The sequence below is a fragment of the Malaya genurostris genome, chromosome 2 (assembly GCF_030247185.1).
Source record: "Malaya genurostris strain Urasoe2022 chromosome 2, Malgen_1.1, whole genome shotgun sequence".
Lineage (NCBI taxonomy): Eukaryota > Metazoa > Arthropoda > Insecta > Diptera > Culicidae > Malaya > Malaya genurostris.
In genome coordinates, this window is record NC_080571.1 from 115,340,150 (window position 1) to 115,365,674 (window position 25,525).

At 36.3% G+C, this 25,525-nt stretch overlaps 1 protein-coding gene across 1 annotated transcript in view; it reads right to left on the bottom strand.

The window, feature by feature from the left end:
• The window catches only part of LOC131432604 (atrial natriuretic peptide receptor 1), a 368,937-nt gene that overhangs the window by 252,117 nt on the left and 91,295 nt on the right, over nucleotides 1–25,525 (bottom strand). Inside the window, exons 3-4 of the mRNA XM_058598970.1 lie at nucleotides 13,287–13,470; nucleotides 7,309–7,511 (exon numbers count right to left, since the gene is read on the bottom strand). Of these exons, the coding sequence (XP_058454953.1) occupies nucleotides 7,309–7,511; nucleotides 13,287–13,470 (387 nt within the window). The remainder of the gene's footprint in view (nucleotides 1–7,308; nucleotides 7,512–13,286; nucleotides 13,471–25,525) is intronic.

Below are 25,525 nucleotides of genomic sequence, written 5' to 3' on the forward strand. Positions count from 1 at the left end.
GGTCTCCCCGTCACCCAAAACGCTATTGAATGGTTTTGAGACCGGACGTTTACTTTTTGAGTTATTCGAAGTTTTATGTCAAAATTTTCAGTTTTTTGACAGTATCTGTCACAATTGACCTTGAAAACAGAATATGTTTTCAGACTTAGATTCCGCACGATAATACCTATTCAACAAGCCATAGATTGTTAAAATCCGTCCATTTTTAACGGAGATATCAAAATTTTTGTGTAAACGACTTTTCCCCCTATTCCAGCAGTAGGAGTTTTGAGCGCTGTATGACAAAGCAATGCTTGGGAGCAACGGAAACACGATTTTTTATTCTGTTACAGTCAATTGTTTCTAAGTACCAAAAAGACTGTGTACAGCATCCTTTTTCATGACAATTTGCCTCGGACCGATTCTAGCACGGCTCGTTTTTGGCAACATAATCGTTCGAATATGACATATATAAACCAGATGATGGCAGATTTTTTTTAATTATATTGTTCTAAACTACTTACAGCAATAAATGTTGGAAGAATATAACATCCATATACCATTCGAATCAGTTCGTCGAGATCAGCAAATGCGTGTGTGACAAATAATTTCATTCAATTTTCTCTGAAAATTTCTTTTCTACAAATTCAGATTCATACGAAAATTCGTATGCTCCCAAACAAAGTGCCTGAATTATGTTTGGTTCCGACCTCTGGTTCCGGAACTACAGGATGATATATGAAACGAAATCAAAATTGTGTAACTCATTCTTCTCGTAGATGGCTGAACCGATCTAAGATTCAAATGAAATCTAAGAATCATCTAAGATGCAAATGAAAAGTTTCAAGATTCTTTAAAACATCTTGCTCTTCAGTCAGATCCAACTTCCGGTTTCGGGGATACAGGGTGATTAGTATAAAAATGTCTATTCCACATAAATTAATCAGGTTTATCGGGTTAGCAGATTTGGATAGTCGATAAAAAAAATTAACTTTTTTCAGTTTTAGAGGTATTCAGTTGTCGATTCAGAAGGCACCTAAAAATTTAATTCGTGCTATGATTTCTCAAAGATGTCTTCACTGATTTTCAAATATTTTGAAACAAATGTAAACTATACAGCTATTCAGGTGAATTTATCTGACTTCGGCCATACCGATTTTAGAATTCCGGTTCCAGTATAAAAACGTTTCTCAAAGCTCAATCGTTTTCTCAAAAAAGCCTAATCAAATTTCAGAAACAAAAATTCAAATTGAATTAAACTTATATACAAAATTAATTAGTTTTATACATACATACAAAAATTAATGAATTTTATCCAATTAAGCTTCAAAGTTGTGAAACTGTAATTTATTCGTCATATGGCCATACGAATCGGTTTGGATTATGCTGGTTCCTGAATACCGGCTCTGGAAGTACCTTAAATTACCGTAAACTCTAAAGTGGAACTTACATATCATGGCATGTTTAATCGATGATCACACTTCTAGATTTAAATTCGATTGTATTTGCAGTTTCGACATTACAGAGTAATGAGTGATTACAATCTCAAATTGTCGCTTAAAACGACGGTCATTAAAATAATGTAATGAAAACTTAAACACCGAAGAATATTCATGCAAAAAACACATGCGGATTGATAAAAAAAGGTATCATCTCACTGCTAGGTGGATTAATCACGTTTTTTTAATTATAATTAAAAAAAATTATAATTAAAAAAACCTAATACACTGAAGATGAATATAAATTGTATTCGAAATACGTATATGTGATGTGACGTTCATTATACATGATTTATAGTGTTGTGAGATACATAGTGAATTTGTATAGTGACGTGATCTACTTATAACAGAATTAAATGGTAATATTAAAAAAATTATCCTTGTACAATCATTCTGTTCAAACACTCAAACGAAAAGTTAATGAGGATTGACTTGCAAATTTTCACACATTCCATATAAACTTTCTAATAAACTTTCATCAGATTTCACTGTTTTCACACAACTCCATAATCTGTTTTAGTTATACTCGAATCTGATAACACCGACAATGATATTGAGATGGCGCTTCGATCGGTTGACATCGTTTAATTTTGGGTGGTAAATATTCAAGTTATCACGAGTAAATTATTTGCTTTCTGCCTGTGAAATTGTGTTCTCGAATTCAAATGACCATTTTGCAAATGCCTTCAAATTGTTTTTTGTTGAAGCTTCATTATTTTTCAAATGGCACTAATCTAATCAACATCAAATATTTCTGTTGATAACAAGTTTGAAGCTAAAACATGAAAAAATTGAATTTAAACGATTCAGTTGTATTTTTAGTTTTATGATGCGTTCATTCTTTTATTTAGCGCGCATGTTTCTAGAGTACAAAATCAATTTCCTTCAACTTTATCTTGAATATCAATTTGTGTAACAGTTTCCGATTTACAACAATTTGAAGGAAGTGTATTGAAAGAAAAACGTTCGTCTTTCTTAGGCGTTAGTCATGAGTCGAATTAGTCTTTTCATCAGGGTTATCAGATTTTGGTTTTACAAAAGATTTTTTGTTCCATTCTGTGTCACAGATCATGTGATTTTGACGTGAATATCTCGAGTTGTAGTAAACACAACAACATAATTCTTTCTCTATGCTATCAGAAATATGATCAGCAAGTTAAGTTTTCTCAGTCTTTTGGAAACAATGAGCAAAATTCGCCACACTTGTTTGCCTTTATCGTACCAACGGTTTGAGAATGTTTGGCTCATATTAGTCCCGATGTTCAACTGTAGGAGTATAAAAGATAAACCATGATCGAAAATCGATCCATTTTTCATTTGCTTTGGTCGGAACTGGACGCCTTAGTGAAGAGCCTCCACAAACAGCAACAACAGACCTTCTGCGTGGTAGAAAGCCTCAAACGCTCAGGTCGCGCTCTCATTCGCATTTGTGGTGCCTTCAACCAGCGGCAGCAACAATGAATTTTGTATTGGATTCTAGAACTGAATTCTAAATTTTTCTGGTGTACCAGTTCCTGATTACAGGTCTGATCCATTTAGTTCCGGATTAGAGATTCAGAATTTAAAACTATCATTCTGGAACTGCATCCTAATTCTGACTTCTGGAACAGGTTTCTTGACTAGATTTTGGATTTTTTTTAAGTTCGGGATTCGAATCCAGAATTCTGAATTACTATTTCAACTTCAAAATTCATCGACACAATCGATCGAGAACAGCTATGGTAGACCATGCACGAACACGGTTTCCCAGATAAACTGACGCGATTGATCAAAGCAACGATGGATAGAGTGATGTGCTAAGTCCGAATATCTGGGAGGCTCTCGAGTCCATTCGAATCTCGGAGAGGGCTGGCAAGGTGAGGGACTCTCTTGTATATTGTTCAATATTGCTTTGGAAGGTGTGATTCAAAGAGCGAGGATCGATACGAGTGGCACGATCTTTCGAAAGTCCGTACAACTTTTTGGCTTCGCTGACGATATTGATATTGTGACACGTAACCTTGAGAAGATGACGGAAACCTACATCGGACTGAATGCGTCAAAAACAAAATACATGAGAAGAAGAGGCTCTAGAGAAGAAACACTACGCCTCACACCACGAATATTGATGGACGGTGCAATATCGAGGTGGTTGACGAGTTCGTGGTGACCGCCGATAATGACACTAGCAGAGAAATTGGGAGACGTATTTTGGCAGGAAATCTTTAGACTCAGAAAAACCCTTCTATTGAGAAAAGTACGCCATCGCACGAAATTGATATGGCCACGAGACCTGGACTATGTTGGCAGAGGACCAACGCGCCCTCAGTGTTTTCGAAAGAAAGGTACTGAGGACCATCTATGGCGGAGTGCAGATGGTAGACGGAACGTGAAGACGGCGTATGAATCACGAATTGCAACAGCTGCTAGGAGAACCACCCATCGTACGGACAGCTAAAATCGGACGTCTACGATGGGCTGGACATGTCATAAGGATGTCGGACGATAGCCCAGTGAAAATGGTTCTTGAATCTAATTCGACTGGCACAAGAAGAAGAGGAGCGCAGCGAGCAAGGTGGATCGATCAAGTGGAGGGTGATCTCAGAAGCGTCCGTGCCCTGAGTGGCTGGCGACGAGCAGCCATGGATCGAGTATGCTTGATACAGCAAAGGACACCCCAGAACCATAGCTGTTAGGTAAGGTAAACAGACAAAAATATTTTGTAAATTTACATCTATTTTCATGCACATATTTGGAGCAGGTAATCAAACATAAAGTTACTTTACAGTTCTATAGGTTTCAATTGTATTTAATCGCAAACTAAGCGTTAATTGAAAGATACGGTTATATTCATTGAAAATTTAATGCAACCCTATTTAGTTTTGCATCGATGAAAGTTTTCAATCAAAATTTCAATTCAACCCATGTCTATTACATGTTACTATTGATTTACATGTCGTGTAAATTTTATTATTTCTTTCTGTGTAAGTCTGGTCCAGATTTTAATTGATAAATGAAATTTCAGAATTTAATTACTAAATTCAGTTCCAGAATTCAGAACCAGCATGCTGGAACTACATTCGGAGCATGGATTCTGGAACTGAATTCAGTTCCTTTTTTAAGGTTCGGGGTTCAAGTTTAGAATTCAGTTCTAAAACTTTTCTCTAAGAAAAAAACCGCTTGACGTAAATTAAAGCATGCTGTAATTTCTTCGGAGGAGACACGATATTACGTCTATTAACATGTAAAAATATTGTGGGTTAATATCGATACTTCAGCTAAATTAACTGAGAAGTTATAGATATGGCCGATCTTTACAAGCTTTGAATTGCAAATTTAAGTGAATTACAACGCTCCTTTTATATGCATCTGTGATGACCTGAATTCTTGATTCAATTCTTGGTTCAGAATTTTGGTTCTGGCATAGATAAATAAATGATAACAAAAAGCATTGAACAGTTGTAAAAATAATTCCCCAAATCAGTTCATATTAGAACTATTAAAATATTCCCAAAGGATTATGCTAAGTTTACCTCTACTGAGTATCTAAAGCTACAAAAAAAAAACAACTATATTTCTTCCGTGTTAATTAATTGTTTTGTAGAATATGTTTGTCGTCAATAAGTCGTGCTTTAGTATAGATGCACCATTACAATTCTTAAAGAAGAGCAGTAAAATAGCAAAATGTACGCAATCTACTAATACGGAGGATTATCTATATTTGATAGTATGAAAAAAGCATATCAGTTTAATTCGTGTTGACGTCCTCCAGTTATTTTTGTGACATAACCCACCAGGCATTATCACTTGGTAGACTACAGTCACGGATTTTGACAGAACTCACAGTTTTTTAGATGTGTTACCAAAGTTTTCACACATTTTGATTAATTTATGTTTCATGGATGGCAAAAAATTCCATTTTGTTACACAGATGTTTATTTGGCCTTACTCAAACAATGTGCAAAGTTTCATGCAAATCAGATACAGTCGGTTTTTTTTCACGTTAGATGCACATCTCCTTCGAATTGGGCTCTCCGAGACTAATCATTGTGCTTGCGGAGAAGGTTATCGGGATATTGATCATGTCGTTTGGACATGCGTGGAGTATCGTGATGTCAGATCTCAACTAATAAATTCTTTGCGTACCCAAGGTAAACTATCCAATATCCCAGTTCGAGACATTCTTGCTTGTCGTGACCTTTCATACATGAAACTTATTTATCATTTCATAAAGAAAATTGGAGTTTCAATTTAATAAAGGCCCCTTTTAAGACTTAGTTCTGATCCCAGCTGCGTCCATGAGTTCAACCAATAGCTAAATTAGAATAAAAATTATGTAATGATACAAACAAACTCGAAACAGTTTATGAAATTATCAACAAAATGTCTGAAAATAACAGCTTATTTTATAATTTATAGAAGTTAATCGTTTGGTTCAAATAATATTTCCGAGTAGATTTCATAATTAATGACGAGTTACCTAAGATGATATTTAAGCTATAAGAGAATATGTTTTAATAAATTCAAAACGTTGTGACTATGTTAGAATTAAATTAGGATAAGAATGTTATGTAAAAGTGATGCTACGGCGAAGAAAAACTTATGTAAACTGCCTTAAGAAATAAACGTATTTATGGAAAAAAAACAGTCGGTTTTAATTTTGACCAATGTTTCTACTGTTAATTTCGGAAACTGCTTAGTAGAGTAATCACATGTATTTGAAAACATGAACAAATGGACTTCTTGTTCAATAAAGGCCTACTTGTTTGCTAAATAAGACAAAAACTCTTTATGAATTGCGTTTTATTAGATTCTGAGATAGTTTGTGGTTATACTTTCAACTGGTTTAGTTTTCGAAACAAACCCACTAGAAAATGTTTTAGTTGGACAACAAAAAGTTTTTGTTAGCAAATATTTTGTTTCTTTGAAAGTTTTCTTTCCTTTTTTGAGAAAACTTTATTCTAATGAAAAGAGTTTGCCGGCTGCGAAAAAGAATTAGCACATAATGCGTCATTATTACTATTCAAATAAATTTATCAAAAATGGCCTTTTGGGGATATGTTTGTTTCAATTGCTATGCAATTATATAATTGAAGAAGGATGTTACTGTGAGGGTAAGATCCTTTCCATATTCTGGAAGTTGATAATTTAATAGTAACTCAGATTTGGGAGATTCGGGTTCTTAAAATAAAACTTAAAATGAGAGTAGAGGTTTTTTGGTCAAGTTCTTCTAATGAAAATACTTTTAAACTTTTGGAGATAGAAAGGGGGTTTTTACAATCAAAATTACTTAGACGTTTTTTCCAAACTTGCTCTTATTTGATTTTTGCATTCATATGTTCATATATTGGTCTACTTCAATAATGTCATGTCCTCTTGGTTCTTACAACCAGATAAAATCTTGCTATTAAAACAAACAATAGATATTAGTGAAATAGTTGTCCTTCCAATTGACCGTGAAACAATACCGGCGAATCATCCAAATATAGAAAAGAAATACCCACTCGTTTACAAGCAGAAGGACTCCAATGCTGACCGCGACGCCTAATTATTCTTCCAAACGGCGAACCAATCGCAAAGCTTGACATGTGCTATTGTCTAAAACAGGCGTAAGTCCGAATTAAAATGCCCCTTTAATATTCATACCGCGTTGCTTTGTTTGTGCCACGGCGTTTAGTTTGAAGTGTCGTAACCCAGGCAGATCGGCGGGAGGTTTGTGTTTATCTTTCGCCTTACTCGCAAATTCCCCTGCACGTATGATTATAGACGGGTGCGGCACAAACAATGCGGAAATATCTCAAAATATGCCGATCTGTTCTAAAAATAGTCTTTAAATTTAACCGGTACTCACTTGAATGACTTAAACCAACCTTCTCCTTCAGACTTTCGGTGAAGTTCGTCCTGGCCGAATCGGTTGAGAATGGGAGATACGTGATGTTTTCTCGTCGAAAAAATTCGGCCATCGTACTGAGCACCAAATGACCCGTTTGGGGTCCGGCCACGTGATAATACGCGTGACGGTCGTAGAAGTATACCACACGGTTCCAATTGAAGCTGAAAAAGAACAAACGATCGAAGCTAATGAATATTGAAACATTGGTTTTGTCGTATTTCACGGATATGGTTTAAGTTGATTTTTTTTTCAGTTTGTTATTGATGTCTACATATATCGTTTTGCTATAGTTTGTATCGTCAGATAGAAATAAACCAATTCGCAGTAAATAAGCATATTCATTATCCGTTGCTTTCTTCAAGAAGTTGTATACTTTCCGGTACGAGAAAAGAAACCCATATCTTTCGATTAACTTTGGAAATGTGGAAGTCCAATGTAAGTAACATTGAATTTAGGGTTTATGTTGGACTACTAGGTGATTTACATTGAACCGCATGGTGGTATTAGAGGTTTAACTTAAACTGCTAATGCAATGATGAGTCGAAGACGAAAAGTGAATTATAAAAATAAATTAACTTGGGCGTGATTTAGAATAAACTGCCATATCCATCAACCCATTCAATTTAAACCACACCCTTGCTACATTGTTCTCTGTGGCCAACTGCTGGCATTCGCCGTCAAACTAGTCATTTCCTCGATTGGATAACATCGTACCTAGTACGGTTGCAGCAGTGCTATTTATGGCGGACATTATATTCCTCCAGGCATCTTCAAGAGTTGCCGCGTCAAGTTACTCTTCCGTTGGTAGCACTAGCTCCAGAAGATGCGCGTATTCCTCGGTAGTGCGGACGCTACATAGCTGCTGGAGATTGAATTGAAAGGTTTGCGCGGATGGAGAAACCAATCCGACTTAAGATTAATGTTCAAAAAAGGCGGATGTATTTTTACATGCACTTTCTTCATTCCTTGTAACCTGGAATATTACACTAAAAAATTGGTACCCAAGAAGTTACAGGAAATCGATCGAGCAGTTAAAAAAAATAATAAAAACCGAAAAATGAATCGAAAAACCAAAAATTCAGAAAAAAAATCCTCTTTGATACATAAAAAAAATTATTCTGAACCTTCATATAAAGTCCACATTCGACGTAAACTTAATTAATGTAAATTGGAAACTGTGAAAGTTACCTTTAAAATTATTTACAAACATTTACGAAACTTCAAGTTTTTGATGAAAACTAAAGTTCTGTCCAGTTAGAATTCGGAATCACTTATCGTGTTGAAGCGGGACGGAAAGTGACCGCTGCAAGAATTTTTTTAAAGCGGTTTGTTTACCTAGGCGCTTACTTTCTGTGGTATAAATCAATGTTGCATTCTAGTGTTACTAATTCATTCATCCATTTTCAGTGCGAACTACCTTATACTACTCACACCCGTCTCGAATAATGTTGAACTATTCACCACAAGAAAGATAGAAGGGTGAAAATGAATAAGCAATAATCGTGGTGAATCCGAATCTACTAATACATTCTTCGTTCTTGCTATACATCGTGCATGTTCGTTTTATACATTCGTTTGTCATTCGTTCATTTACTTTACTCCTCGAATTGGTTCAAATAGCGTCACTGCGATGATCGTTAGATTCCATTCTTCTCGAAACATTCTTCATATAAGTCATCATATATCGTTGGTTAGCAGCAATGGGAGAGTGCTGGCATATGTTTCATTACACACACATTAGACTATGGTACTAATACAGAGGAAAACGTCTTGATTTGCTTGTTTCAAAGACAGCACGAACGATCATCGCGGATTGAGTTTCTATGATTATCGCTGCATGAATATACGTTCCTCATTCACCTTAAATCATTCGTGGGCTTGTTCTATGTGAATTGCTGAAGTTACGTGATTTATTTATTTGGAGCAGGAAAAAGCCCAATGGAGCTGAAATAATAATCTCTCACTCCAGCAGGCATGAAACCTCCTAATCGTTTATATCAACAGATTACAACAATCCAACAGATACATGTATGTACTTAATACTATCAATTAAAACTAACCCTAGCTAACTAACTCTATAGTAATTAGACGAAACTAAACCCATCGGGTAAACGATGGTGATTTTGCATTAAAACTAGAGAAGAAAAGAAATATGCTTTAAAATGGGAGGTAGAAGGAGGGAGTGGTGAATGAGAGTTGGCGAACGAAACGGGGTTAGGTTCGGCATGTAGATCTAATTAGTGTTCGAAAAAGATGGTGGAAGATGGATAAAAAAAGAGGGCGAGCAAACGTGGTTAGAACCGACATGAACAACTGCAAGGAATAGATCTTCATGCAAGCAGCGAAACAGCGTCGGTTTCGTTCGCACCCGAATGTACGGACAAGTGTGAATATCAGAGCGATTATCGAACAATAGCGAAGGAAAGCGAACGATGATCATTGGCGTTCGTTGCATTTTTGTTATTCGAGCAACGTTGTTATAAATTTCACGGTGTGAGTCAAAAGTTTTTCCAGATGGAAGCCGAAATAAGAGAAAAAATTCTGCACACCCACTTTGATAATCCAACGTGGTTCGAAGTTTAGGTTTGCTTGTATACAGAGATGTCCATCTCCTCTGTATGACGAAGAGCAAGTGTTATTTTCTCCCCTGGCACTGACGAAATCAACGAGAGCTCTTCTCTTTCACACATATACACCACTGTTATATAAAGTGTACGCGCATCATGAGAGCGCGTGTTTATTTTCTTTCCCCTCTAGCACTAGATCGAACCAAAGTGCTAGAGCATGTGTTTCATTCGCACCAGCTTCTTTAACCACAAGCGCACACTCAAATTCTGTCTATTCGATACTGAGAACAAGTGGGCTTTCCTTTTTGTGCGATGTTCGTCCACGGCCTCCCCAAAAACTTACTCGAGGGTGTGTCACTCTGTGAAATGGACAAATTTGAAAAACTGATGATTTGGCAGAGATAGCCCGCCTTAGCTGCGGAGCATAGACCAAATTGCTCGCGACGAATAAGACGATGAACTCGAAGTTGTACAAGGAAGATTGTCTCAAAAACTGCGTACTACCTTTCATGAAAGCTCATAAAGGTCCCGTGAAGCTTTGGCCAGATTTGGCGAGTTACCACTACTGCCGGGAAGTCATCCAGTGGCCACGATGATAACGTAGATTTCATCGATAAATCGAATCAAATCCACCCAACTGCCTGCAGCTCCGGCCTATCGAGAGATTTTGGGTAATAACGAAGCGGAAGCTTGAGAAAAGTGGATGAATGTTTCTGGACGCGACTCAGATGACCAAAATGTAGAACAAATGTGCCAAGGAAGCTGACTCCGTAGGTGCGCAGCATTTTATGTGAGGAATCAAGTAGAAAGTGCAAATTTTCACTAGAAACGAGGAAAATTGATTTGTATTGATATTTTTGGTTCTTAAAGTACAATGAATTACCTTTGTATTGATGTATCGACCTAATTTGTACTTCAATTAGTTACCGAGACACAGATGATTTGATTGTTCCTGATGCAAAATGGACATAGCTTTTGTCATTTGAACACTAGAATATGATTCTACAGACATAAAAAATGACTTATAATAACCTTTCTTCTTTCGAGATATTTAAACATTAGTGACGTATTCCACACACTATTCTTAAATTTCTGAGAGAACTGAGCAAATCCACATACTTTTTTTCGTTCCATTGTCAGGATATCAATGAAGTTCGGAAGGCCCACAGCGAACACTTTCAGTTCAAATGAAATAATCGCATATGTAACATAAACGGCAAATCGCACAATTATCTATCGGCTAAATTTTCGTGAAAGTGGCTGTACCGTTTCCAACTATTTTAGGTTTGTTCGAAAGTTGTAATTAAGCCGCTGATCAATTTCAGAAGGCTTATGATGAATAATGGTTTTAGAGATACATTCGTATAAGTAATATGGGGTAAAATGTTATAAAATGTCCCCTTAAGAAAAAATGGAGATATTTTTAAATGTATTAGTAAGTTTCCTTCGAGAATTAGGGTATTATAACCGATGGTGCCAATAATGGGGATATAACCGATGGCTCAACCGACTTCGATATACTAATTAAGTTAATCAATAATTAAGTTTAATGTCGTTTTCGCTCGAAGCAAAACCCAACCCAGTTTCGACTCCAAAGCAAAGCACGGGCATTACATTTCTTTTGTGGAATTTAACCTTCTCGTTCAACCGACTTCGCGCTAGCGTACAGAATCATTGCATGGCTAGTACTACGATTCTATTGACATTAAGAATCCTTCCAAGTCGGGACTCGAACTAACCACAGCTGGTTTGTAAGACCAGTTTCGACTCCAACTGCTGTCAAATATATGAAGTTAACAGTAGTTGAGGTTGAAACAGGGTTAGGTTTGGCTTCAAGCGAAAATGGCACAAGTGTTGATACTTTTGGTTCCGGGAATATTACCGAACAACCAAGGTAAGGGTTTAGGCTCTCATTTGTGAATTTACAGAATCAGTTTGGAAATCACCTGTTCTAATCCACCTAGTGGTGACCTGATGCCTTTCTCATATCAATCATACTATCATATATAATACTGTGGTATTATTTAAAATAATTTTCTTCGATTCTTGAAAGAATAATCGAAATCGGTTTGTTTGACCGTCTACTGATAAAAACTATCACTTGGAAAAGATTTGAGTTCGATTTAGAATTTGTTTTACGGTTTTCGCCCTTTTCAGTGATGGTATAAAATTTTTAGTACACATTACCCTATATTTCGGGATCCGGACGTCGAATCCGGATGAAATTTAACCACAGGACCTTTCATTTGAACCTAACTTTGTGAAGTCAATTCAAAATGAAACTCAGTAATTAAGTATGGGACCTAAAGAGCTTTCATTTGAATCTAAGTTTGTGTAAATTGGTTCAGCCATCTCCGAAAAAAGTTGGTGCAAAAAAATGTTACATACATACATACGCAAACACACACACACACACATGCGCGCGCGCATATACATACACACAGACATTTTGCTCCACACAAGGGTTTTGAAATATTGCAACCTAGTATGAGAATCATCAAGTCGAATCATCGATTCGATTTTCTGCGATAATTGTCAAGTTGCGATTCTCTCTTGGTAAATTGCACACAGCACCAATCATTATCAGACTCAGAGTATGAAGTGGAGCGAAGAAATGTATAAAAATTCTCTCGCGGTTCATGCATTGAGAGACTCGCGTTCTTGTAGCATCTTCTACCGGATTGAAAAAGTTGCATACAATATAGATAAATACCAAGCAGCTTCTGTCAAATTTTCGGCAATCACCAATACTGATCTGAATGACAAAACAAATGTATTGTCACGACTTAGTGACGAAGAACGTGTGTCAAATCATCGCATCGTTTTGCTCGAACGACGTCAACGTTTCAGGTATTTCCAAGACAAAACAAGAAAACCGGATAACTTTGAAAATTCGCGTAGAAAACCCGTGTAACTTCAGAAATCTGCATAAGAAACCCGCGTAAAAGTGTTTTCAGTGTATTTGTATGAAAATAATTCTATTGCGGGTGGACCGGTTTTGAGAGCAAAAAAAGGTGGCACCTGGTTCAATACTATGCCACCAAATACCAAGATTGAAAATCGGTATTTATCTGTATAAAAATTTAATTATCGGTATTTTGAGAGAACATATCTGTATTACTATATCAAGTGCAAAAATCTCATTTGTAAATCGGTATAGTTAACAGCCTTGCCTAGGACCAACAGCCGATCGGTAAAAAGAACAAAAGTTTGATATTTAATTTTTTCTGTTTTTTTACTGTGTAACTTTCATGATTATTTTACTGTAATTAGTCAAGTTTGATGGCACACGAAAAAAGAAAATTAGGTGTGGATAATTATATTAGACAATTAACCCTTTTTTACGTTACCCTACTCATTGATACTTACTGTCGCAGCAGGTCGATCATGAAGTACGCAATTCGCTTGAAGCTCACCCAACCGGTACGAATCAGCAAAAAGAACTCGTCCTCGCAGCGGGTCTTTCGCCGCACGAAGTCGAACGTGTAACCAGCGCCGGTTATTACAGGTATCCCGTCATGGTAGATAAATCGACCGATGCGCGCCACAGGTGCTATAAATATATGGAGAAACGAAAAAAAAGAAAAGAGAACGATGAGCGTATGTCGAAGCTTACTATTGTATCGGCAGAAAACTTGCGCTGAACAGCGAAGCTTTATGGAAGCTGAATTCAGGGTGCAGCTTTTGTCTGCTATAAATTGTCATGAGGAAAGTGATGATTCGATTTGTGTGCCACGAGACAAAATTTTAACATTGTAAATCGTTATTATTCGAAGTGGTTTTACTGTTTCCAACACCATATTTCACTGATACATGAAATTCAAGATAACACTATCTGGCCAACATAATTCGAGTACTTTGTTAAATGTTTTATTCAGTTCAAATAATGATTTAAAAGTTTTGGTTAGAAGTCACCGATATATGCTAAGCGCGCATGACAGTTTTTATTCCTTTCTACGTTGCATTTTCGCCTCTTCTGTGCATAGCAGTTCGTATTGAACTGTTTTGTGCCACTAAGCAGTTGTGAAGCTTGATAGTTTTGTTTTTATTTTGAATAGAATAAACTTTTTTTGAATCATATATTATATCTGACGTAAAAAAACAACAACATTAAATAGTTTTCAAACTCATAAATTTATTATTGGCCGTCAATACTAATAAATAAATAAATAAATACGTTATAGTAAGTCTGATACAACTTTGTTAAAAATAAGAAACCTTCATTGAGCCTTCATATCGAAAAATATGGTGTAAAAAATGTAAAATAGAAATGCTGAAAGGTTTTTTTTAAGTGCAGAGAGGCGAAGGTTTAGATTATTATCTACAATTGAAGTAAGTAGAAGACTGCAGGTCAAATGGTAAAGACACTTTGGCATTATTTAGATTATTACACTAGCATTTAGTATGAAACATATACATCGAAATATCATAAAGAAACGCATAAATTTACAGCACGCCAATAACACTTTCGTTTGCTTCAACCAACCATAATTCTCCAGAATCTGTAAAAAAAAACAGCTTGAAAACAACGCTTTCCGAAAATGATTCTCTTTTATTTTCACGCGCTTCAAGTGAAATTTTTTATTTCCTGTTGAAACGTGTAATAGTGACTCGTGTAGTGAGATTGGTAGTGCTAATGGTGCGAGCAGCACGCGATGTTTGGTGAACAGGGACACATTTCGAACTGGTGAGAAATGTTGTGTTAATGATCTTTCACACACCATTCTAGTCCGAACATACTATAAATATTAGAAATAAATCGATCATCCCTGGTTGCTACTCGCGTTACTGATCGAGATCAACTGAAATCGCCCAAAGAATAGTCAGATAATCAAACTGAAATGGAACCCTCGGTTGGCAATAACACCCAAATATTAGTTGTTTTTTCTGAATTTGATTGAAAAAAATGTGCTATAACTAATTGATTGCTGTTTCTTTCAAACTGTCTACTTTGCATTCAATACAACTTTACTGGTATTTAAACCAACTAAAACTCCTAACTGAATTTATTATGCTAGAAACTTAGCAATGACACGCATCATTCGAAACAGCAATCAACAGAGTTGTAGATTTTGATACTAAAATTTGCCGGAAATGAATGTTTTTAGTGCATGGAACTGACGTTTAGAAATATATAGGGGAAAGTGAGGAATTGGGAGACGTGGGTTATCGTGAGCAGTGCCGTAAAGTTTCATTTGATTTCATTCAATTGAAATCGACTATACACAGCCGATCATTTTACTGTACTATACTTCATACCTAAGACAAGACGAGACAGCTGGCTTCTTACTCTTTTTTTTTTTGCTTTCCAAGAGCCCTGCTGATAGTTGATAGTTGACTGTATGTGACTAGTGACATTGGCAGTGCAGCCAATTTCTTTTAACCATTAATGCATGTTATTCACAATCCATTCAAATAATAAAACTTGGAGATTTTATAAATATCTATATAGAGTACCTACAATAACCGAAAAAACTGGAACCAATTAAAGCACCTATAATTTATTGGTATCTTGTAGTATATATCAGAAACTAATTTGCAAAGAAAAAATTGAAATGGAAATGACCGTACTACCTGATAACGTTTTTCATTGCATTCAATTCCAACAAGCAGCTATTACCAGATTCATTTCGTTTCGTCTAAAGTCTGGCGAATCATAAAAATCCTGCAAAAAGAAATATGATAGCCGAAGTATGACGATCTAATACTACGAAACTTTGTATACGTGTTGGTAAAATAGATTAATATTTGTTGAATTTAGTTTATTTTGAGATTAAATTTCCTTTAGACATTTTTACTAATCTTGCTGCAAACACTGCGAAATTCGATGAGAATAATCCTGTGGTAACGAAAACAGTACAACACCAAAAACGTCAAATGGGCTTCCAAACACGGAGCCAAGCTCGTAACGCGAGCTGTCTTGTCTTAGTTTCATACTCAATACATACACCGCTTACTGACATACTGAATGGATAACACTCAGATCTTCATCCGTTGCTCCGTTAATTGAAACTCAGTTAAACAAGCGTTAGTTTTTCCCTTGAAATAACAAACATCTCTTTCAACTGACTAAGAGAGCGCCTATCAAATGAGTGAATATTCAGTTGGTTCAAGATAATAAATCAACGGTAAACACGGTCAATCACAGAATGTACATAAATCAATGCTTTCTCTTCCAATCTTCATTTCTGATACTTTGGAATCCATCTCAATGCATACTAAAAATTCGTAAATTATTTATTCACACTTGCTGGTGATAACTGTGAACTCAAATGGAAACCGTCACCAAAAGTTTTTTGTACCGGTCGGAATAATGTTCTGTCATCGAGCTGATGTTCATGTCTATTCATTCGAATTTGTTCACTGTCGGCGGCTGAGCCAGAGAAACAGGTGGGTTCATTCGCTCTTGAAACGGAGTAAGCAAAACTTAAAATGACTAGGTGTGTTTGTTCAATTGACGATGAATCCAGCGGATCTCATTTGATTATGACCACAAAAGTCAATTGAATGATTTGGAATACACTGACAGTGAAGGCCAGAAATTTCATTTTCATCAACATATTTTTTTTTCATTCGTAAATGAAATTTTACCGCACTGATCGTGAGACAGTGTTGCGATTTGCAAATACGTCAATGGAGACAGATAGAAACAGCTAATATATTGCAAAACATAGTTTGTGAGAAACATGGAACACTTTTAGTGGGTAATTGAGAGACACCCGTGTTTCGCGATACTTTAAATTGTATTTTGTTTGGTGTTTTTTACTCTTTCCCGTTTTACAGCCACCATTATTACGCGTTAATGCCGCGTTATGGCGCGAAAAAAGAAGAGATAAAATTGATTATGCATCCGTTTAGAAGTGAATCAAACAGATTTTTGTCCATAATAACATTATTCGGACAGTCGCTCGATCGTACTGAATTCATTTATCTTTTGTTAATTCCCTCCATTTCTCGGGGCTTAACTACACTAATAGACAAAGTAAAGAACCCATCCCACCATTTTTAAAAACCTCCTATTTGGTTCTAAGTAATGTAAACGCGCTGTAATTTTTTTTTATACCAATTTTTTACATATATTCGAAGCTACACTTATGGAATTCGAAAACAAAATTATTTTCATCCACCTAGTGGTGTAGCGATGCCATTCTAATTAGCGTTTATAATTGATGTTGTTTCACATTTTCTTTGAACACTACAGGGTGGTCCATCTTTTATGTTGGTATGTAAACATTGAATAACTTTTTTGGACTAGTTTTTGAAAACAGTATCCAGTATCCATGGCCACCTTTATTAGCAATTACAAAATGACTTTTTTTTACGTTTACCATTACCATTTCAAGCTTTACTCCGATATACACGTTGAGTTAACACAATATTTTCGATGTTGAGTGTCACTATTTCAACGCGTTGTTTCAGTATGAAGCGATGCATGGCAAAAATTGTACTGAATTGACGTTTCCAAAACATATCTGATGCAATCGTTCGGTTGGTAAATGTGAATGTTATTCAGCGTTTATATACCGACATAAAAGATGAAGTACTCCCTACTCGAAACCGGGAACAAATGATCGACATGACAAGAGTAAGGGGCTGTCCATAAAAGACGTCACGCCGCAAGGGGGAGGGGGGTGTTTCACAAAACGTGACCTTTTGTGACAGGGGGGAGGGGGGATGTTTGTTGGAATGTGACGTCCAATATTTTCAATGAGCGCTTTTCTGAAATACGTAATTATATTACTGCTTTGCCCTATTTCCAGAAAAAATCTCCACAATAAAGGTTTACATTCTATAGGAAAACGTGTATTTGTTGATGTAAAAGCTTCTTCTTGTAAATTCGGAAATGAATGATGCAGGAAATCATTTCTGCTGTGATCTTTGAAAGTGCACGGAGGGGTGATTAAAAATAAAGATGCCTTCCAACGGTTTAACTTAAGTTATGCACTGACAATTTTAGTCAATGTATATGAGTTTGGGCGCACCAATCGCTTGGAATTATGGATTTTTTAACTTTCGGAAATCTTATGATAGGTAGTAAGTAGATGTGTAATATAAACCACGCAAAGAATGAAAGAATTTCAATAAGTTTGTTTGGTCAGTCACATTGAAATTTCATGCTTCTTGATGTATTTAAAATTCATTCAGCAATACCATGTTGGCGGAGTAATATCAATAAAACCAGCAAATAACATTAACATACAAGGTGAGATGAAAAAACTGCAACAAAGTAAAACGCCATAATTTTTTCATTTTTTTTTAAATTTTATTGAATGAAAGCAAAAAATGTCGGAAATAACATCAAATTTGAGAATCGGTTTAGATTTGTTCGAATTGGCCACCTTTGGCACGAACTATGGCCTTCAAACGGCCAATGAAACCATCACACGCTGCCCGAAAGTGGCTCTGCGGTATTTTGTCCCATTCTCGGCGAAGCGCTTGCTTGAGATGATCGACACTTTGGTATTTTTTAGTGCCAATCTTGCTTTCCAAAATACCCCAGGCACAATAGTCCAACGGATTGGCATCCGGAGATTTTGGTGGCCATTGTGCGGTGGAAATGAAGCGAGGAACCTCATTTCTTAACCATTCTTGGGTGGCGCGTGCTGAGTGCGATGGTGCTGAGTCCTGTTGGAATGTCCAAGGTCTGCGGCCGAAATGTTTGCGTGCCCAGGGCTTCAGAACTCCCTGCAAAATATTTTCGCGATAGATTTGCGCATTTATTTTGACCCCACGGTCGATGAATACGAGCGGCGAGCGACCATCGGCTGTTATGGCGGCCCACACCATCACCATGGCCGGCTTTTGAGTTCTGGTGGCCAACCGAAGTTGCAAATTTTCAGCTGACCTCTCTGGCAAGTAAACACGATCATTTTGTTTGTTTACAAACTGCTGGATAACGAATGGTTTCTCATCGGAGAAAACCAAATTCGGCAGTTCACCACTTTCGGCCAAGCGAAGCAACTCTTTAGCTTTTTCGAGTCTAACTTTTTTTTGCGCATCAGTAAGATCTTGCACTTTTTGGAACTTCAATGGCTTTAGTCCAAGCTCATTTTTCAATATTTGCCGAATGGCATATTGCGATATGTTCAGCTCACGAGCCATTTTTCGGCCACTGCGACGCGGATTTCGTTCAATTCGCTTCTTCACTTTTCGAACCATTTCTGCCGATGTTGCTGTTTTTTTTCGTCCACTTCCTTGACGTCGGGCTACGCTACCAGTATCACGGTAACGAGCGATGGTACGAGACACAAAAGATTTATTCACTTTTAAATGCTGGAGGGCTCTAACGATAGCCACTTGTGGTTTTCCAGCCAAATGCAAAGCAATCACACTATCACACTTGAATTCCATCACAAATAACTTTTTTCCTGAAAAATTCCCACCAAAATGCTTTTGTGCGCTTGTAAATAATATAATGAGCTGTCACTAGAATAAATCTGACAGCTGTGGGACGAGCGGTTTAGAAATGACAGCAGTCTGAAGTTGGTTGCAGTTTTTTCATCTCACCTTGTATAACATATGTTGTGATTATTAATAATTATAATGATAAGAAAAACATGTTCATTCATAAAGCATGTCATGCAGCTGATTAATTTACCCTGTTTAGCTTGAATATCATACACAGAAGTAATAGCCCGGGTAAAAGCGTATTGCAAACCAATTATTAAAACCTAACATCTCAATGGTAGAAAATAACGTTATTTAGTATAAAATAAGAGTTAAAATATCAAAAATCATTTCAAAGTCTGCATGAGAAAATAGCAACAAAATATAAAATTCTACCATTGTAACCTCAAATCAAAACATGTATAGAAGATGAATTTTTCAGTAATTTGATTTTCTAATTTTGAGAATAGTATATCATAAGAATTTCTCTTATCTTATTCTGATGCAGTATATTCAATTGTATTCCATTTGAAAATGGAACCACTGGATCAATTTGACTTAATGAAATTGGTATGCCTCATCAATAACGAAATAAGATATAACAACAAATCTTGATGCTAAATAAATTTTGTCCAATCTATCTAGAAGATTCCTTCGATTAAATATCAAGAAAATATGAAGTATTGCTATGAGAGCAAAGGAACATCAAGACAAGATATGATGGTAATATTTGTTATTATTTTGATTTTCGTTTACTATTCACACCTACTCGGGAGGAGTGCATGTTTTGCTAGGGCAATTCAAACGCAACGCCTGCTGTGTGCTCAAACCCTGTGCTCCTGTTACTTCCATAAATGTGAATGTCATGTCAAAAAACGTTTTATATTTTTTTTAAACAGATGATTTAAATGTTTCATTAATTCCTATCGAATACTTTTGTTAAATTAAATAATTATTATTGATAAAATAATTTCGATGGTTTTGTAGTTTTAGAGATATTTTTTAATCTTATGACAGCATGTAAAAATCGATTTTTCCCTCATATTTGTATGGTTTGTCATACATGTTAAGTATGTATTGAGATGAATTTTATTTATTTTGAATTCGTGACATGTGACATAGGGAGGGTGGGGGGTCTTCGCTGCTGTGACAATTTGTGACAAAGGGGGGGTGGGGAGTAAAAAATTGCCAAAAAAAGCGTGACGTCTTTTACGGACAGCCCCTAAGCTCGATCTCTAAGCCACCCATCAGATGTCCAATGTCCTGAGCGAGATGTGTCCAAAATGGCTGAATTAAATGTTCTTCGTGCAAAAGAACGTTTCAATCTTATGGGCTACCACTTTTGGAATAAATTCGCTTGGCATAACGCCGTTTGACATATTGGTTAGTTGGCATAACAAATCAACATGTTGCCTAATAAAATTTGTTCTAGCCTAGAGAGATTTTGGAAGGTCTAATGTGGCTACGCCTCATCGTTTTTAATGACCTACAGTCTGACCTCACTGTTGCTCGTTCGGACTTAACTGAGGGATCACCCCTAGCTTTGGGTAATCCGGGGAAGAGCCCGCAACTAGACAGTGATCACCGGCGCTCTCGCGGCCTTTGGCCGTTTCAACCTGAATCATCTATGGCGAACAGAATATTGTGCTAGCCCTAAGTGAGTTGCTTATATGAAATGATAGTGTGCAATTTATATAAAAGAATTTTGAAAACAAAAAATAATAATGCTATTTCATCCAATATCATCGACAAATTTGGACCGAATATAAAATTCACACATTTCGTTCGAGCTTTCCTTGCAAAACATCACTCGATCGAAACATAAACGAAATTTCACATTAGATTAAAATATTGCGATTCCAATTACTATTATAACTAATGGCATTATGCCAAATGACCATTATTCATTGCCAAGCGCTGCTATGACAAACGGTATTATGCCAAATGACCTCATGCCAAACGGGCCGCCCCGGAATCCTCGAAACTTCGACCCTATATAAAGTAAAAGTACCCCAAACGCAATCAGAATTTAAAAGCATCGATCAGGTTGAGAGTTCGAAAGTTGTACGCTGCGAGTCTTGCTGGAAATTGGAACGGTAAAATTATGGCCGACGAAACCTTCGTGAAGTTCGACTAAAAACCCTTTTTGCCTATCTCATATCGGAAAGTTATGCAATCACAGCTAAAACCGACTTCGAATCAAGGCATATATATATATATATATATATATATATATATATATATATATATATATATATATATATATATATATATATATATATATATATATATATATATATATATATATATATATATATATATATGTGTGTGTGTGTGTGTGTGTGTGTAACATTTTTTGCACTCACTTTGCTCGAAGATAGCTTAACCGATTTTCATGAACTTAGATTTAAATGAAAGATCTTGTAACCCCACACAAAGTTCCTGAATTTTATTCAAATCCGACTTCCGGTTCCGGTGCACCTACTTTTCTCAGACTGCTGAACCGATTCTTACAAACTTAGAAATGAAAGGTACAATTGTCTTATACAAAGTTCCTGAATTTTATTTTGATCAAACTTCCGGTTCCAAAGTTACAGGGTGATCTTATTTCAAATTACTTCCTCACTTTTCTCAGAGATGGTGTGACCGATTTCAACAAACTTAGATTCAAATGAAAGGTATCATAGTCTCATAAAAAACTGCTAAATTTCATCCGGATCCCACTTCCGGTTCCGGAATTATATGGTGAAGTGTGTTCAAAATTGGATACCGTCACTTGAAGCGGCGAAACATAATACGTAAAAAAAATTCTTAACTTGCCTCGAAACTATTCCAATCGGTAGCCATTGTCAATATATAACCAAACAACCGGATTCCGGCTATGCTGGTTCTCGGTTTCTAATTTCAGAAGCACCGGAAATAAAAAGTAAAATAATTTCTAAACCTGCCTCAAAACTATTCCAATCGGTAGTCATTGTCAGTAGACTTCCAAACATTAATTTGGCTTTCTTGTTTGCATCCCATTCTCTTTTCTCGAACCCGAAGCCTACTATGTGATAAAAACACTGAAGAATTTTGGAGTGAGCTACTCGATTCAATCTGAATCAATTGGTGTCATAAATGAGCCCAAATTTGTGCCACAAATTATTTAATAAAAAGATAAAAAATGTTTTTATGAGACAGTTTTGAAGAAAGAGAATGGCATTATCACACCACTAGGTGGATTAAGAAGGGTTTTTCATAAATACATTTATTTCATAGGCAATATACATAAATACATAAGTTTTTCTTCGCCGTGGCATCCACAATACCAGGCGCGTACACAGGGGGGGGGTGGTTAGGGGTTCAACCCCCCCCCCCCCCCCCCCCCGAAACAAAAAATTATAACCCATGGGAAACATTGTGATATAAATTGTACATGTGTTGATTTATCACCATGTTCTAAACCCCCCCCCCCCCCCCCCGAAAATTTTCTCTGGCTACGCGCCTGCACAATACACAGTGCTTTAAACTTAATACATTTCGAATATTATATTAGTTTGTTGGTATTCATTAGTTAATCTAAACACTGTTCTAAACACAATCGATTTGCTATTATAAATTACATTAAATAAAACACATTTATTTTGTACATGATCTTATAACTATTTCATGTTTGTTTGCATCAGTTCATCGCTTTTATTCAATATATTATTGCTGGCTATTGGTTGAACTCATGGAATTCTCTAACATAAAATAAAATTTAAACTGGAGCTCCAATGGACTTAATGCAATGATAAAGAAGTTTCATGTAAGGAAGGTCACGACATGCAAGAATGTCGCGAACTGGGACATTGGATAGTCTACCTTGGGTACGCAAGGAATTTATTAGTTGAGATCTGAAATCACGATACTCCACGCATGTCCAAACGACATGATCAATATCGCGATAACTTTCGCCACAATAACAATGATTAGTCTCGGATACCTAAAAACCCTAGGCGGGCTACAATATTATACGATTTAAGCCGAAAGATGGTCTGACAATTGTGTTGTGTCTGTGGTATGGTTTCGCACCCTATCATCACAACTGCTTCGATGAACAGAGAAATATACATCAAGTAATATTCACAAAAACGACTTGTACCCATGATTCGAAACCAAAAGAATTCTACAGTCCTTTGGCCAGGTCCTTCGTTTTGCCATTACGCGAATTAGAATACTACAAAATGTTACGTTCGTCTCGAAGTACCTAAACCCACCAAATCGCTCGCAAATTCGATAAATTGAAGAAGTTTTTGTATTGGCAAAGGCACATCTTAGGAAACAAGTCTTGGCAGTCGACACTATTAAATAATTGCAAAAAGATTGGAAACGAAGTGTCAAAGCTAATTGCCAAGAACTCTGTGCTGAATCTAATGAAGCACTCTCGTTAAGAGTTAAGAATACTAATCTGTTGTTTTTATAATAAAAAATAAATGACTTTCTGGGACAGCTTTTACTCATATTCTAATACTGGTCGAACAATAGTAATACAGCTACCATGATTCTCAAAAACTCGTTGGCATCAATCGAAAGACAAGAAGCCTCTGCTAATCCTAGACTCGAAATAAGCAGATCAATTTAGTTGTGAGCCAAGAATTACTTCAACGTTCTTGACTTGATCCACCAAAACAACATCAGATCCAAATAACGGAAACTGGCTAGCACACTGATAATTCTGCGATGAGTACAAAGCGCACATAAAAAATTATGACATATGATGCAATTAAAAAAAACATTATTTGTCCAATGATAAAAATGACTTAATCTGTGAAAAACATACCAAACTTGTGATGGCACGTAAAATTATCTTCGGAAAAGTAAGAAACATATTAGATGGCATGAATGTTTTGCTAACACTACTGCAAAATATGTTATATAGTTAACACGATTTTCTTCTAAGTGTGCACTGTTAATGTTTTGCTCCGATTGATCTGAAAAATACCATTGCGTTTTGTCAATATATTTGGGGGGAATTGCAACACCAATCAGCAAAACAGCTAATATCAAGCGTATTAGGAAGTCGTTTCCGCTTGGGCGCAATATTTCTATTATCATATTTATTTTGGTTCTCTTTATTGATATGATAACGATTTGCCACCCATGTGCGATTCGTTTGATTTTGTTCGTATTTGGTCACAGATTTTGTTTTGAGGTTCTCAACCGCCTGAACAGTCTCTTATCGCAGAATGTGCTTCCATTTGGCAAACCAGGTGTTTATGCTTCACATCCTTAATCGATTTACTGGCATCTAAGAATATTATAATATTTCTACAACAATGACACTATGTGGATGGATGGTCAAATAATTAATGAGAATGTAACCTGTAAGCTACTGACAAGGTACATGATTGTTTTTTAAAGCTATTAATAGTATTGAATAAAAACCCAAGCATTTATTTTAGTTTTTAGTTAGGATATACTCATATCTGCTGGAGTATTGGAGTTTATTCAACCTTGTGCGTTGTACGCTAGAGGTGAATAGGTGGTATGAATACCGCAAAAGTTTTATGGCGTCGCAGGAAGTGTATGAAGCAACAATATAACAAGAATAATACATGGATCTATAAGTCCCGAGACTAAAGCAGAGATGGCGCTCGTAGTAAACCAGTAACCTCGTCTTTCTGGAGTACTAACCTTTGCTTGAAACGGGTCAAAATTTTAAGTCGATCCGACCAGAAACAGCTGAGTTATCGAGGTTGGAATAAAGTCGTTTTGTCAGTCGGTGTTGAACAGTCGTTCGCACCGCACGCGTATAGCTCTTGGCTCCTGGAATTTTTTTCTGGCTACCTAGAGTTTCATTGATTCAAGGCTTCAGTCTTTTTCAAGGCTACCTGAATCACTAACTAAGTGACTAAGTGATACAAAGAGTGATATTAGAGTGACTAAGTGATACAAAGAGTGATATTAGAGTGACTAAGAAATTAATCAGCCTTTTTTAAGGCTAGCTAGGAGTCTAATCGAAGACTAATTTAGCCTAGTTAATTTAATTTAAAATTTCATTAATTTCAAAAATGCCTGCGTCCAACCGGAAAGGCAACAAGCCTAAGGCTAAAAATAATTCAATACGGAATAAATCACAATCCGTTATTCAACATTTTTCTAATAACATTCACGATCTTATAGAATCTGAATGTAAAAATAAAAGACAACGGACGGATTTCCCTTCCGTTGATCCTATGCCGTCTAACAATATTTAC